The sequence below is a fragment of the Kogia breviceps genome, chromosome X (assembly GCF_026419965.1).
Source record: "Kogia breviceps isolate mKogBre1 chromosome X, mKogBre1 haplotype 1, whole genome shotgun sequence".
NCBI classification, from domain to species: Eukaryota; Metazoa; Chordata; class Mammalia; order Artiodactyla; family Physeteridae; genus Kogia; species Kogia breviceps.
Window position 1 is genome coordinate 31,179,940 of NC_081330.1, and position 17,807 is coordinate 31,197,746.

Genomic DNA, 17,807 nt, shown 5'->3' on the forward strand with positions numbered 1-17,807 from the left:
CTGCATTGTTTTGAAAGAAGCCTCATTATGCTCTCTTACCAAGTATTATTTTAGATGCCAGTTAACTCTCCCAAAACCCTCCCCCCAAGTAACCTTAAAGTAAATAAACTTATTATACAGCCATGTTCCTGCAGAAGTTTGAATCACACCAAGAATGCATATCCTTAAAAGGAAATCTTTTCCCTCCCCTTGCATCCTGTTATTTAAGCTATTTTAAGTACTTGTCTGGAGAAAGCTGAGCCAGAATTCAAGTAGTTTTGATTTTAGCTGCTGTTTTACACTGCCCATGTCCAGGTGGTATGTGGTACAATCTATCACTTCAAATGCATCTTTTGGGGTGTAACTCTGTCTTATAAATCTGACAGTGAGAAAGACCGGGATTTCCCCTGACCCCTGGGTTTTGTGTGTATCTGTGTGTTGCTTTATTCATCCTTGAATCTGTTAAATCTAGTGTCTTTCTTTATAAACAGGTCACGTATGTGTGTCCTCATCTGCAATACATATGCAACCTCTTTACAAACCCACTACGGACAGTACTCATTAGGACTTAAAGAAGAAAACCAATCAAGTGCAGATGCACATCCTTTCAGAAAAGCTGTGTTTAAAAGTTCCATTTAGTTTAACCAATATATTCCACAAATTTTTTGCACTAAAAAAATGACAAAAGGAATCTATATAGCTAACAATAATGGATTTAAACACACACACACACGATCCTGATTGCCTATGAAAGCACACAAAATATTAATTTAAAAGACTCAGCCATAAGACTTGTGCAGAAGAATTTAGATTATATTCCACCCTCAGATCTAAGCAATAAAGTCGAGCTTTCATTAGGCATTAAAACTTTAGAAAAGGCAGTTGCTAAACATCTCCAGATGCTTAAACATGGGTTTTGCCTTTCACAGCTTATACCTTTTGAGGTAGCTTATTCCAGCGAATACATATAAAAGGCAGTTTAATGAGTCCCAGCTAAGGATAGAATAGAGGTCGCTACCAAAGACTTCATCCTAATAGTGGATCCCCAGAGGTGGAGGTCAATTACAGCTGAAGGCTGGACAAGGTTAGAGGGCTGAGACCAGGCAATCAAAAATGCTGTCTATCAATTGTTTTCCAACTCAAAATTTCCAGTAGTTTGGCCATCATTTTCTACCTACTGCCACTTTCTCACTTAAAAAATACACACACCCACACAGCGCATTCTCGCACACCTCCAATCTGTGCTCCTATCTTCCACACAGTCAAAACATGGTTTTCAGACTATCCTGAGACCTTCATTTCTAATATCCCATCGATAATTAACCAGATGGCACAGTGAAAGAGCACTGGTTTATTATTTTTTTGGTTGGGCTGTAGTTTTAATTTTTTAAGCCATAATTAAACAAATATGCACTGGTGTCATCTTATTGAATACTAAAAGTAAATTAAAAGAAACCACCATCCTTTTTGAGGCATCATCCTGATGTGCTTTTTATATATTAGAGAATATCAAGTAATTTGAAATAACTCAACTTCCTGAGATGAGAAAATCTGGTACAGCTACAATCACCATAACCAAAAATTTTTGTCTTAGTTTGGTGGGCAGCCTCAAAGGAATATACCCACACTCTTCCTAGTCATTTATGAAACCCCATTATTTTATTTCAAGAGTGCTGAATTCCTGTTTGGAGAAAAAACCTGAGTGGCTATTGCTTAGAAGAGAAAAACGCGTTTGCAGGTCTAAAGCCAATCTGAGAAGATCTACATTACATGAATTTATCTTTATGACAAGGCATCATTCAAATGACCTTTAGCTTCCATAACAAGATTAAAGTCCCAGAGTGTAAAAGACATTTTCTCCTTGGTAAAATATTTACTTCCTAAGTGTTCTAAAAAGTTCTATTTATTCTTCTTTAGAATGAACTTATACAGCATTGCAGCATTTTAAATTAAAACAGAAACATTATGAAGTAGGAAAAAATGAGAGCCAAAGCTTCTGCTATCCCCGTGGAAAATACTGGAAACAAATGTCGAGAAAACGAAAATAATTAAATGAAAATATACTGCTTGGAACTTAACGCTAAGCAGGTGCAGAAAGTGAGTGAAAGGAGAATTGTAAATCTTAATACTCGATTTTTATTGCTAGTAAAGAGAGTTTCAAAGCACTATTAATTGATTGAACAAAACCCATGATTAGTGGTAATTACAGAGATTTTCTCCACACACTATTATTTTGCTGAATTTCTAAAGAGATAATCAAGGCTATTATTTTTAATAGATGGGAAAAATCATATAATGATTTCCATATTGTGTCACAATTGAACTGAGACAAAGTAGTCCTCCCTCCCCTCCCCTCCCCATAAGAAAGAATTGTCAGGAAAATAGGTTATAGAGCTTGTTTTTAAAATCAAGTTTCCCTGAATGAAAAAAAAAAAAGGATTTCCATAACACCTTTGACAGTTGCCTAAGGGCTCTGCAAATAAGAATAACTAAAAACTATAAATATTTTAAAGGAAAATCAAAAGATTCAGCTGGGTCTTTAAACACTTTTCTAAAAGACAGACTATACACAAGCATATTAAAAATATGCTGAAAAATATAAATTTTATGTGTTACATTGTAATGGCCAAAGCCTTCAGAATAAATTCTGCCATGATGAAAATCTTCATAACAAAGACTGCCTGTGATAATGACAAAGTCCCAGTACATGAAAAGACTACCTATAATTCCTTGGAATTCAATCAATTAACTATTTATGTATTGAAAACCTAATGTGTGCAACAGTGAGCTAGATACTGAGGGGGAATACAAAATAATAATATGTGGAACAGACAGAAATTTTGGACTCCAGAATTCCTATTTACAGCATATAGAGTAATAAGAGTCTACATATCGTAGAAATACATGCCTGGTAGGGTTTCAATAAGACAAACGGCTCAATCTCCCGCCTTTGGGAAGGTGTTTGCCTACCCTAAACCCTCCAAGATGTATGATTTTAAAGTAAGACAGTAGTTCCACAATGACCCTTTCTTGCAGTCCAAGCTCTAATTGATCTCTCAGTCCAATTTAGCCCTGTTTCCTCCTTGGAGATAACTGGTCAACCCTCTTTATATCATTAAGCTTTAAAAGAGCAATTAAGCTCTTTTACTGATAAAAGTATCCCAGTGCCATCAGGTAAACCATATTCAAATTAGCTTTAATTTTTAAAAAATTTCACACACAAATATTTCCAAGATGCTGCACATGAGAACAAGGCTTGTATTCAACAATAAACATTGATTTGAGGAGGTGAGGCCTTGCAGATTAAGCAAAAGCAATAAGGTCCTCACCCCAAAATCCTATTCATAAAAAAAACAAATCAGGCTGTCCCAAACACTGAAAGATGAATATAAATAAAACAGAAGGTTTGAAGGAAACAATTATGATAAGAACAATTTCTACAGAATAATGTGATTTAAAAAGTCTTGCAGGGCTTCCCTGGTGGCGCAGTGGTTGAGAATCCGCCTGCCGATGCGGGAGACACGGGTTCGTGCCCTGGTCCGGGAAGATCCCACATGCCGCGGAGCAACTAAGCCCGTGAGCCATGGCCGCTAGGCCTGTGCGTCTGGAGCCTGTGCTCCGCAACGGGAGAGGCCACAACAGTGAGAGGCCCGCATACCGCAAAAAAAAAAAAAAAAAAAAAAAAAAAAAAAAAAAAAAAAAAAAGTCTTGCAGCCAAGAATTCACCTGCTGTTTTTTCATAATCAATCTATACTAAACTGAGTAGTACACTTCTTCCAGTAAGTGATATCTATGGCAAGTTAATTGACTGCCATTTTTTCATACACACACACACACACACACACACACACACACACATACACACACACAATAGTGTTAGATCCAGGACTTATTTTTTCCTAGTTAGAATTCTGATGGGATTATGAATAGTCACGCTGGCTTGGGGAGTCATTATTTTTCCCAAGGCATGTTGTTATTACTAAATGACTTCATAGAAAATGTTGCTCATAAAGGTATGGGAATAGGGATGTGTATTTCCTCACTTTTCATTGATAGGGTTTCCAACACAGGTCAAAGAGTAGATTCTGATTTAAATAACAAATCATTTAGATTTAACTTCATACCCTTTAATCAAGGAGATACCAAATAGTATTAGTCTCCCTCTCAAAGCACATGTTGACTCATGTGGGCACACACATCAATAATCAGGTCTTACCCTATTTTCTCATTATCTTCACTGACTTGATCTGAGCACTGAAATTTGGAATGTAAATACTATAAATTGCTTCCATAGCTGCTGAATTCGAAGACATGTTATGTGATGTTTAAGGATAAACCAAGTGGCATGCTAATCCTTCCCATCTTATACTGATGCTAATTCAATTTAAGAAGGTCGAACAGTGTGCATTCTCCAAAGGCACATAAGATCCATGAAAAAGGCAGGAAAGCCACGCTAATCAGGGAAAGGTAAAACATCATCTAATGGTTCTTAACATATTCAGGGGTCACCTGGTCCTTTAAGAATATGGTGAAAGCTCCAAATCCTCTCCTCAGAAAAATATGATACACAAAATACGATAACAACACAAAATTTGTCTAAAAATTTCAGGGGCCACAGAAGCCCCCAGTTAAAGACTGGGAACCTGGACTAAAAACCTTTGACCATATTAGATACTAGATATAATTAGCAATAACACAGTTTAAAGTGTAGCTTATAAAACTTTATTCCATTGGTTTTAACTATCTTGCCCTAACTTTCATGATTAACCATTCATATAATTTTTCAGAGAAATAACTTTGATTAGCACCAAATAAAGATTGCTTTACTATAGTTACTCTACAAAAAACACTTACCGACTTTTGCAAAGGCCTCTTTGAGTTCATCAAGCTCATCTTTGGAAATCTGAGTGGTAGCCATCTCATCCATTTAAAGATCTAAAGAGAAACCAGAAGGGTTTAAGACTTTAAACAGAAACAGAGTCATAGATACAGAGAACAAACAGGTAGTTGCCAGAGGGGAGGGAGGAGGGGGAGGAAAGAAATGTGACGGAGCTTAAGAGGTACAAACTTCCAATTATAAATTGGAAAATAAAAAGTCACAGGTATGAAATGTACAGTGTGGGGAACATAGTTAATAACTATGTAATATCTTTGTGTGGTGACCCATGACAACTAGACTTACCATGGTGATCAGTTTGAAATGTACAGAAATATCGAATCACTATGTTGAGTAACAGGAACTAACAGTGTTGTGGGTCAATTATACTTCAAAAACAAACTCATAGAAAAAGAGATCAGATTTGCGGTTACCAGAGGCAGAGGTAAGGGGAGGGGGAATTGGATGAAGGTGATCAAAAGGTACCAAGTTCCAGCGATAAGATAAATAAGCACTAGGGATGTAATGTACAACACGATAAATATAATTAAAACTGCCGTGTTTTATATATGAAAGTCATTAAGAGAGGAAATCCTAAGAGTTCTTATCACAAGGAAAACAATTTTTTTCTATTTCTTTTATTTTGTATCTATATGAGATAATGTATGTTTACTAAATTTATTATGATAATTATTTCACGATGTATAGAAATCAAATCATTTTGCTGTTCACCTTAAACTTATACAGTGCTGTATGTCAATTATATCTCAATGAAACTAGAAGAAAAAATTTTTTTAAGACTTAAAAAAATTTTGTGATGATTATAAGCACTCCTGCAAACTCTCATTTTAGGGATAATTTAGACTTTCTAGAAATGCAAACTACTAAAACCATCTGAATAGGTCCTCATATTTCTAGCTACAGCCATAATAAAGAAAACAAACAAATGAGAAGTTATCACTTACCAAAAGTTATTCAGAAAAAAATACTTGTGAATCTTCCTTTCAAGGACAAAATCTTACATTACGTTCAGAGAATGTAAGGAAGGGGAAGGCACTGAGCAATGACAGAAATTCTTGGTTATATGTGCCAAAACTAAGTCAAAATTATGTGACCAAAGATTCGTGTAAAATATAACTTTTTTGGGACTTCCCTGGTAGTCCAGTAGTTAGGACTCCACGCTTCCACTTCAGGGGGCACGGGTTCGATCCCTGATTGGGGAACTAATATCCCGAACGCCATGTGGCATGGTCAATAAATAAATAAATGAATGAATAAATGTTTAAAAAAATAACTTTTTCATTTAGCATTTACATACTATCTATCTTACTGGCTATTTCCATTTTTCCCATCTTTATTGAGATATGTGACATATGATACTGTGTAAGTTTAAGGTGTATATCATAATGATTTAATATACATATATATTGCAAAATGATTACCACAATAAAAGTTAACACATCTATCACCTCACATAGTTATCACCATTTTTTCCATTTATATATCACCATTTCCATATATCACCATTTTTTTCCATTAAGCTATTTAAAAATCTTTCACTGTGAAAAAACTGATTTTCAGATAGCATAAAAACAGCTATCAATCATTCCCATTAAAGGAGGAGTCAACTAAAATTATTTTTGGCTTTGATACAGAAACACACACAAGAGCAGGCTAATCAACACATCTTTGTGTACACAACTTATTAATATTATTTGAGTTTATACTCTTTCTGATTTGGCCCTATTTTACTTATTTAACCAATAGTCAGTGCTTGGCAAACTATGGCCTGTGGGCCAAATCTGGACCACTGCTTATTTCTGTATGGTCCCCAAGCTAAGTATGGTTTTTACAGATAAACATTTGCTGTCAAATGTTTGAACCTCAATTAAGTGAAATGTTACCCCAGGGGGGAAAAAAAATTCCCTTCCTCTCATCAGTAGAGTTGTATTATCAAAAAAAGTACTCAAATATTTATTATATTTTGACTTTTGTCAGTAAAAATCTGTGGAAATAATATTTAAACCCTTGATATTAATAATATAATATTCTTATTTTGCCTCTTGGTGTACAACATACATGATGTGGACCTTTACAGAAAAACTTGACTGAGCCCTGCAACAGAGAAAGGAGGTCTGTACCACAATGGAAAATTCCCACATACCAACCTATTAACAATTTTTAGACAGAAGGAAATGAAAATAATTATGTGTTGTCCTTTCTTTGGGGCTTTTTTTCCCGTCTTTTTCATCTTTTTAAACAACTTTACTTTCTAGAACAGTTCACAGCAAAATTGAGCAAAAAGCACAGAGAATTCAGTTCCCATATACCCCCTGCCCTCACACTCGCACGGCCTCCCTCATTATGAACATCCTCCATCAGAGGGGTACATTTGTTACAATTGATGAAGGTTCTTTGATACATCATTGTCACCTAAAGTCCATAGTTTACATTAGGCTCACTCTTGGCATTGTAATACATATTACGCATTTTGACACCATTTATAGTATCATACAGAATAGCTTCACTGTTCTAAACGTGTTGCCTTTTCAAAAAAGTAGTCTGTGTAAAATTTCACCAACTATGTGAAATGAAAATTTGAGATCTTATATTTACCCCTTTTGGACATTTCAAAAATAATTTTTGAAGAGCCTTTCATATGTATTTGTGGGATTTATTTATTTATTTGTGGCCGCACCGCGGCATGCGGGATCTTAAGTTTCCAGACCAGGAATTGAACCCATGCCCCCTGCAGTGGAAGCATGGAGCCCTAACCACTGGACCACCAAGGAATTCCCCCTTTTAGACATCTTTATTAAAAGTTAAAAAATTCCTTGCCAACTCATCTTTTTTGCCATGATGACTAATACTTAGTACAGAGACGCTCAAGAGAGAGCTGGGCCACATCTGTCTGTTGCACACCCATCGTTGTCACTTCTAGAACTTATCACAGTCCCAGGCAGGTCGCAAGGCACTCAATAAAATAGTATTTTCATAAATTCATCCATTCAACAACTTGTGTCAAGCCCTACATTAGACAAATTCATATTCCTACTAATTCCCTGAACCCTCATAATAGCCTTTTGAGGTAAACATTCTTATTCCCTTTTTTATTAGAGATAACCTAGGCTCAGAGAGACCATGGACCTGGAATTCAAACTCAGGTTTCTCAAATCCCTGGGAAGTTTTAAAATGACCATATGGTACTATTAGCTAAGTTTCCACCATAATGTAACACACATTTATAATGACTCATATTTTAAAAAAATTAAATAAAAACAGACTTTTTAAAAACATAAAACAGAACTTGCCTGTTCATAAACTTTTCTTACCTATGGTGTTAAAATGTCACTAAAGAGGGACAACTTCTCAGTAGAAAGTTGGGTAAAAACACTTTTCAGAGCAGTCTCGGGATCTATAAGGTAAAGACCTTCAGTTGGATACGAAGGCAGACATTTTAAAGATTAAGAGTAAAAAGTGATTTTGCATAAGTTAAGCTGCAATGTGATAAGAGTACTTTAAAAAAGTATTGTGGGGACTTCCCTGGAGGTCCAGTGGTTAAGACTCTGCGCTTCCACAGCAGGGGCTGCAGGTTTGATCCCTGGTTGGGGAACTAAGATCCCACGTGCCTCGCGGTGTGGACAAAAAATATATATTCTATATTTTATTAACATGGTGTTCAACACCTCTCATTACAAAAATACTATATAGGATTTACTCTAATTTTCTTCATGTATATTTTAAGTAATGATGTTTTCAATACGAAATTATTGCCCATCTCCCGTAATAATTAATGCCACGCAGAACAATGGCACAGAAAGTTTGAAAGTGAGACTGTCTCAGAAAATCCAAAACATGTGGCCTCTCCTTTACTTCTTTTTTTCAAAGATAAATTTACTTATTTATTTATTTTTGGCTGCATTGGGTCTTCGTTGCTTTGCGCAGACTTCCTATCGTTGCGGAGATTGGGGGCCACTCTTTGTTGTAGTGCATGGGCTTCTCATTGCGGTGACTTCTCTTATTGCGGTGGCTTCTCTTGTTGCGGAGCATGGGCTCTAGGCGCGTGGGCTTCAGTAGCTGTGGCTTTCCAAGGCTCTAGAGCACAGGCTCAGTAGTTGTGGCGCACGGGCTTGGTTGCTCCGCGGCATATGGGATCTTCCCAGACCAGGGCTCGAACCCATGTCTCCTACATTGGCAGGCAGATTCTTAACCACTGCACCACCAGGGAAGCCCCTCTCCTTTACTTCTAAAGGTCCTTTCTAGTTTGGGCAATTCGTGAGTCAATAATAATCTAAAGTAGTTAGTCTTTTTTTTTTTAAAGACGATTTTATTCTCATACTACTATATCACTTCTATAAAAGAGAAAATTAGACAAAGATGGTTCTGGACATACCTCCCGCCCCACCGCACCCTTTATCCCTGCTGAACAGTGGGTTCTGACTCAATCCTTCCCTCTCACTTCTCTCCTTTGCAAGCAGCGGGGCTGAACAGAGTAGAAATCTCTTCCCTCTTTTTATACACCTCCCCCAACACACACCTCTACCCTCACACAATTTACTGAGGCGTCTTTTATATGCCTAGCTCCTGCCCTCAAGGAATCTACAATCTGGGGAAGACAAAAAAAATGTAGATAATTATAATTTGACATAAAGTGAATTAGTGGTTGTAATAAAAGGTAGAGAAGGAGAAAGACTCTGGAGACCTTAAGGATTATTAATTCCATCTCAGGCAGGCCAAGAAAGTAGTACTTTTGTTCTTCGTGCAAAATTAGGAAATACATAGATCTCACAGAAATGATTTTGAGGCACTTGTTTACTTAAAAAAAATATTAACACAATGCAGCATTTAAAAAACCCAAAATATACTTTCTGTTCTTTCTTTATTTATATGGCTGCACTCACTGGGTCTTGGTTGCAGCATGCGGGCTCTAGTTCCCCGACCAGGGCTCAAACCTGGACCCCCTGCATTGGGAGCGTGGAGTCTTAACCACTGGACCACTAGGGAAGTCCCCAAAATATACTTTAAAGTTTTCTAATTTCTTATTCCTGTCTAATTATCATAATGAAAGCTTAAAGTGTCCCCTTTTATACCTATAACTCAGATTTTTCATCTACAGGAGACATGAAGAGGCACACTAAGAGTAAAAAGAATTGCAATACACATATATTCCCAAAACAACATTTGTTTGACCCAGGATAACAAAATAGTTTAATTTAGGAGTCTCTCACTTGAATAAATTCAATTTCCTTTATTTACAATTATTTGAAAGTAAATAAATAAATGCTACCCTGAAGCACCTAAGCTAAAACTAAGAAATCCAACATAAAGTTTAAAAGGCTCACAATATACACTTCAGTTGACAAAAATCACAATATTTAAATTAGCTATTTAATGCAGACATTTTTTTCCCACTATGAATAAAAAAAGTTTGTCCTTAAGACTACTCAAAGGTACTTGATGGAATCTTTAAGGAAATCAAGCAATTAAATACTATCTTGGGAGAAAATATCACATTTAAATAATTTAGGGAAGACAGGAACAGGAACATCAGATTTTTAGAAAACTTGCAAATTAAAATTACTGAAAGCTCTATCCCTCTTCATCGGGCATTCATTGAATTTCTTCTCTCAAAGCAAGTAAAACATCCCAGACTGGGGTTTAGGAAGCAAAATAGATGATCTGACATCATTATTGCCCTATAGACACATTGATTCAATCCTGAACACTTGCAGCAAACTGTTGTTCCCCACCCAAGAATGCAGTATGTTATGAGAGGAAGATTGTGAGATGTGGAATCAGAAGACATCAGTTAGTGCCCCGACTCTGCTACTTCCTAGCAGTGTGTCTATGAGCGAGTTTATTTAATCCTGCCAAGTCTCAGTTTCCTCTTTTGAAAACAGCGATAATAACTACTTCCCTAGGGTCCTCGTGAAGCTTAAAGATGGCATGTGAAAGCACACTGCAAACTATAAAGTATTATACAGCAACTTCAAATCCTTAATGAAAGAAAATGGTGAACAAATCAATGTCTAAGTAATTGTGAGAGGCTATATAAATATAAGGCATAAGTTCTAAGAACCTTTTAAATGGAATGTACGACAAGTTATGTCATTTGCCCTATAATTATTGACTACAGAGTATAATAGATCTCCTTCATATATAAAAATTATAAGCCTTTAAGTCGAAGTAATTTAAGAAGGATGGGACTAACAAAAATCTGTCAGCCATTTTTTACCCATGACTCAGTTCGGCTCCTTCATAAGACCAGTTTCTAAACACAACTTGAAGAACGGCCAGATTTTTTTTTAATACAATTTTTACTTTATATCAGGACCACTTTAAAAAAAATAGCTAACAGCTTGTCAATATTGTCACATTCCTCCTACTTTGCACATTTTTTCATAAGCAATGCAAAATAAAAGGTGAAGAGGTAAAAAGTAAATATTATTGCTGAATAAAAGTTTAACCTCAATTTCACAGTATGTGATTGGTAGGTAAAAAGCAAGTCTGACTCTTTTTGTTTTTTAAATCATGGTTGTATTTTCTATTATTCTTTATTATTATTTTTTTTTTTTGGCGGTACAAGGGCCTCTCACTGTTGTGGCCTCTCCTGTTGTGGAGCACAGGATCCGGACGCGCAGGCCCAGTGGCCATGGCTCACAGGCCTAGCCTCTCCGCAGCATATGGGATCCTCCCGGACTGGGGCACGAACCCGTGTCCCCTGCATCGGCAGGCGGATTCTCAACCACTGCGCCACCAGGGAAGCCCCAAGTCTGACTCTTGAAATATGTTGAAATGTGTCCTTTTCCCCAGTCTGTCTTCCCACAAAAGTGAACTTTATTTACATGAAGAGAGCAGGCGCCGATATTTTTTAAAAAAAGAAAGAAATGTATTTTCCCTCCATTTAAATTTAGCCAAATGAAATACCATCAAAAGTAAAAGCTTCCAGGGTCTCTGCATTTTTCTGAATTCTCTCATCTGCAGAGCACTTTGATCCATCCCCAATTCTGTTTCCTCCCTAGCTCCTATGCCTGCCTTCGCTATAAAGGGAAAGCATCAGGAGAAAAGCAAACCCTCTCCCTAAACATCTGAGACACAGGAAAACACATTTTCAAATAAGGGAATGAAAGGAAAGCAAACAAAACCTTGTTTGTTTGTTTTGTCATAAAAGGATATGGTGTACAACTGGGTCTGAATTCAGGGCGTAACCCATACAGAGGAATCTTATGCCTATGAAGTCATCCCTAATTACAGAGTTTGACTAACAATACAGCAATTATGAAACCACTCCACTGGCTCCTTTAACTATACTTAATCCCTCAACACAAATCTTTGCTGAGAAAGGTGTACCTACAACTACTTACCTGAAACTATTACTCAAATTCTAAAAGGTATTTGATGGAGATGAGGAAAGGGGTGTGTGTGCCTGTTTTCATCCCCTAAGGCGATTCACTTTAGGAATGCTGCTGACTAAAAAATCTATTTACTAATCTGTGTCATTCAGAACCACCCCGGTCAGGAAGCAGGGCACACAATGGGAAACTTAACCATGGATAATCAAGAGTTGATTACTAATTTTATATTTTTTTTCTTGAAGTTGAGAGGAACAAAAAAGATAAAAGCAGGGCATATTCACCATAGACATTATCCAGCCACTGGTATGCCAGGTAAACAGAATTGGTAAAGTGAGGCTGATGACTTAAAATCAGAGATTTGGCCACACACACTTAAGCTGGTAAGCTCGAATCATGAAGAAGAGAGGGTGGACAAAACATGGAAGAATACATTATTTGTATTTGTGTATTGGTCACCTTCCTCTGTCTAAAACAGGCAGCGCTTTGGAGCAGCCACACTTCACATACCTACCTGTACCAACAGAAACTGCCACCCTGCCTTCTCACTAGTAGGTAAGTCAACAGCACTAGTCTCCAGGTCAGATGGGCGTGCAACACTGAGCTAAAGCTCACCCACTCTCACTATGATTACTCAAGCTCTAACGCCGCGTTTCCAAATGACTTGAGAAGATTTCAACTTGAATGTCTTATCGTATTCACCCACTTATTCATTTATATTCAAGCCTTAATTGAAGGCTTAATATGTACCAGGCACCGTGTTGGGTGCTGCAGATATAGAGATTTAGGACCCAAAGTCTCCTCTCAAAGACCTTACTGTCCAGCGGGGAGAAAGATGGAAAAACAAAGACATAATATTAATGCCATCATGCTATTCACTGAGTGGTGGGGTGACAGTGGTGGCTTCAGGAAAAGTTTTCCAGAGAAGGTGACTTTTGAACTTTATCTTAAAACATAAGTAGGGCTTCCTCAGACAGATATCACTGGTAAAGGCATTCCAGGCAGAGAGAAGATGATATTCTAGAGGAAGATGATATTCTAGAGCTGTAGAAAGATAGTGTGGTTGGACTACTGTGTCTAGGGTTTGAGAGAGACACAACTGGAGCAGAAGGTCAGAGTCTAATTTAGAAGGGCCACACTCAAAATCTGGACTTGACCCTCTGGCCAAGGGAGAAGGAAGGTCAGTGAGGAAAATTCCAGTCAGGAGAGTCTAAGTGTCTACATTTGAACTTATTGCCACATTATTTCTCCCCTTTTCAAATATCTCTCCTGTCAAATCAGGTCTCCTTTTCAACTTCCCTACTTTCCTCAGTCTCCAGGTTTACAAATTTGAGAAGTTTGGCCACAAGAAACAAAGGGAGATTGAAGTAAATCACTAAGCTCTCTGGATTCTTCCATCATACCCCTTTATCACCTCACATCTGGCCTTTTCCAAAGGCCTTTTAGCTGATCTATCTATGGTCCTGTCTCCCTCCAATGTAATCTCTACGCTGCTAACTTCCTGAAGAGCAGATCTAAGGTGTATTTCCTACGAAAGCAAGTCCCAACTTTTAAGCACAACATCCTAAGCCCTACACTTTTCTGTACTGATACCTGTCTATCTTTCCAATGTTTCTTCCCATTACACGCACTGCACACCCTGGAATCACACTCTGTTCACACCCTATTCCCCAAACAGGCCATATATTTTCCCACCTCTGTTCCTTCTCCTCTGTGCTTCTCTCCAGTGGAATGCTCTTCACCTGTCTCCTATGTACTTTTCAAAAGCATCTTTGAGAAAGTGTCTTTGGAGTGTCCCTACCTGAGAGAAAAATTCTCTGTTCCCAGGACTCTCACAGAAACTGCATGCTTTCTTCTGTTACAGCCAGTGCTGGATCCTTTCAGACAGCTCCAATTTAAAATATCTTACTGTCAGACCATATGTACTAATTTTTGAATGGGAAAATATAGTCACCACAAGGATAGCATTTAATACTACTATACATAAGCTCTTTGATGGGATGGAAGGGACCGTTTCCCATTCATCTTCATGTTCCCAGCTCCTCTCACTGTGCCTACAGAGTAGGTAATATAAATAATTAATATAATAACATATCATTGTAAGTTTATACTACAGCAGCTAACATTCTTGGAGGACTAATTGTTTATATGGACTGTGCTGAATGCTTTATATACATTATGTAAGTTATTTCTCAGCAAAACTCTATGAACCACGTAATATTGTTATTTCCATTTTACAGAAAAGCAAACAGGATTAGAGAAGTTGAGTAACTTGCCCAAAGTCACACGCCTAGAGAGAGGTAGAGCCAGGTCTCAAACCCAACTCCATCTGACACCAAAGTCAGCATTCTCAATCGTTAGGCTGTACTGCATAGCTTTCTTCAACCACGGCTTAATGAATGCATTTATCTCCCCAAAGACTATAAACTTATTAAAGTAGAAACACAGCTTACTCATCTCTGTATTCACCACAGCACTTTACGCAGAGACACAATGCATTCTCAGTAAATACCTTGAATCAAAGAAGGTCCACATCTAGTACCCACAACCATTTTGATCATGTCAGTCCCATTTCAGGAAGCTATAATTTCTTATGCCTAAACAGCTGGTCTAAACTTTGCCTGGTATTCCTGGTCCTCTAGTGTTCCTACTAGTCACATCTAACCAGTTTAACCTTTCAACAACACTCAAAATTAGCTTTTTGATCACAACCATCCTCCTGAACGATACCCGTCCTCTTAACTCCTACATCAGCATATTTTATCCTGCCCCCCCCCTGCTACCTCTTTCCCTCCCTGCTAGTAAGAACTCCCTCTCTCTGTATCTACCTTTCACACTTATAATGCCCTCCTCTTTATTCCTCTTATCTTTTTATCCAAATCCTACTCATCCTTCAAGTTTCAGCAGAAGCCTCATCCTCTCCCAAACCACATTTCCCAGTGACTCTACACCCCTGCTGATCTTTCTCTTCAACTCCCACAGGATTTAGAATCTTGCCACAAAATTTAGCAGTTTAATTAGACTTCCTCCTATAGTTATATAAGTGGATGTGAGTACAGTCTGGCTGGGACATCCATCATCCTACTAGATTCAGTTCATCTGCCTCCTCCACACAGATCCTCAAACTTGGTCCAAGAGAATAATCTTCTCCAATCAAAGACAACCATTCTTTCACCAAGAGTACACAAATACTTGTCTAATTACTTGCTCTGCAAGTCTTATATCAAGATTGTTTGTTTCTCAAGAACAGAGTCTAAAAACTTCATCTTCCTCTCGGATACTCCCACAATGATAATCCATTGCTGGATGCTGGGTACAGAGGTATGGCTCAAAAAATATTCCAGTTGACTGCAATGTTTTGAGGGTGGTGAGAATCTGCAACATGCCCAATATTCAATGATTACTGAAATTATATTAGGGAAGAAACAAGAGCCTAGGGTAGCTGAGTGACTTTGCCCAAGACACAGAGCTGTGCAGCAAATGTAAGATTAAAAAAAAAAGTATGTGAGAGAGAAGGTAATTAACTACTCTTACCTTAAAAATAAAAACAAAGAGGCTACACACTGCTTTGTGGTAAGAAGGCTCATACCTATTATACCCTATGGAAGATAATTTAAAAACTCCTAAACAGGAATTCCCTGGCAGTCCAGTGGTTAGGACTCTGTGCCCTGCAAGGGGCACCGGTCCGATCCCTAATCAGGGAACTAAGATCCCGCATGCTGCATGGCACAGCCAAAAACCAAACCAAAACCAAACCAAACCAAAAAAAAAAAAACTCCTAACAAATGTGACCATCAATCATATTGAGAAATATGAACGGCTGCCAGAAAATGCAGTTCCTTTCAGCTAATTCATTTTTATTACTTAAAGGAGGGATTCACTTAATCCTTGAACTGAAATCACCAAAACTGTAACTGTAAAATACATAGAATATTGGCAACGGGTTCAGTAGATACTATATATTATAGAGTTCTAAAAGTTCTTTCTTCAAAATGCTGGTGTTAAGTGAGTACTGACAATAAAACAGGCCATATTTTTTAAAAAGGACACGAATGCTGACTTCCTCTTGTGGCACATTCATTCCTATATAGGACATGTTTCTGCTTCCCTGTATTTAATATCCCTTAATTTCAGCCACTTACATGCTAACTACTGTAAACAACCATTCCCATTGTATCAGTGCTAATAACTTGGTACAAATGTAAGCAAACACTCAAGTATCAATGTGACTATTTGATTTTGAGTTTAGGATTTCTTTTTTCATACCTAAGCCATCACTGTGGTACTCCTAGTTTTTTTAGTGATTAGTTTTTTACCTTACAGCTGATTTTTCTCCAGGGGCAAGAGGCTTGGAGTTTTGTTTGCTTACTTTTAGAAAACTTTAATGGAATCTTGGTAAAGGAGCAACTGTAATAGTTTAAAAGGTTATATGCCTCTTTCTCAATTTAATGATCCGTTGCTCTGAAAGTCACAAGTGAGTCAAACTCTAACTGGTCTCACCTGTGTCACAGGTTTCTAGTCCTGAAAGTTTAGGAAAGGTAAATGCAGACAGAAGAAGTGGTGAAGGATTTTACTGTTTATTATTCCAGCACCTCAGCATTATTAAAAATTGTTCGTTATAGTCAACGTGGAGAGCAGACTTCTGTGATGAAAGCAACATTCAACATGTAGAACATACTTTACTTAACGAGGTTGTTTTTCAGGCCTAGATCCTCTGGTAATTCTACTTGACATTTCAGCCGCAAATTGGTAAAACTACACAGAGGACATTGATAGATAACCCCCAATAGAACAGACATTCTTTTCCCATGAGGCACTGTTATATATGCTGTTAGGCTGTACAGGATTCGGGACTAGAGAATAAAGCAGCTGGCTGATGGAACACACATCTGGATACATTTAGCAACTATGCTTCTACAAATCATTTAGATTAAAATAATAGGAACACAAAAACGTATCATTTTGGTAACATAGCATACCATTTCAGGGACATTTGTGAAATGACCTAAAAAACCTTACTTACTATTTACATGACAAAATACGTTTCAAATTCCAAATCAATTGAGCAATGAACTCTGGAAGGTTCTATCAGTGACTGAAGGCTAACTCTCCCTTTTATCCAACCCCAAGTAGCTGCCTGCCTATAAGTGCAATTTTGCTTTAGATGTACCCCCAAACATTAAAGAGACTTAAACATTAGCTCACTGTATTTAATGTGAAGAAGGGATTGCTATCTCCTGCGTGTATGCTGCTCCAACAATGCCCATGGATGCATGAGAGAGGGTGAAGGTTTATTAAGAAGGGCAAGGGAGCAGAGGCGGCTGTTATTTGCCAAGTAATGTGCACAGAGTTAAACTAAGCTATCTTAGCCCTCTTCCTACTTCCCTAATACCTACAACCAATTAAGCCACCCCAAATGTTCTGTCTGTGTTGTTTTAAAGGAGATGCAGCATAGGGTTCTGGTTGCTAACCAGTGACGCCCCTTCCCCAATTCCGGTAGCTCCCCATCCCCCAGCGTGTCCCACCATCTACTTCTCTATCTCCTCCGCTAGGCTGTGAGCTCCTTGAAAGCAGGGCTGGTACCTTATTTGACTTTCTAT

General features: G+C 37.7%; 1 protein-coding gene across 15 annotated transcripts in view; it reads right to left on the reverse strand.

The window, feature by feature from the left end:
- PLS3 (plastin 3) overlaps nt 1-17,807 on the reverse strand; it is a 241,895-nt gene that overhangs the window by 40,597 nt on the left and 183,491 nt on the right. For 13 of the 15 annotated variants that reach the window (XM_067023577.1, XM_059049669.2, XM_067023569.1 and 10 more), the window contains exon 2: nt 4,834-4,914. In XM_067023577.1, coding sequence (XP_066879678.1) covers nt 4,834-4,906 — 73 coding nt within the window. In that variant the 5' untranslated portion in view covers nt 4,907-4,914. Of the gene's footprint in view, nt 1-4,833; nt 4,915-8,187; nt 8,271-17,807 lie in introns of those variants that run through there. The other 2 variants (XM_067023575.1, XM_067023568.1) reach the window with 2 other exon arrangements.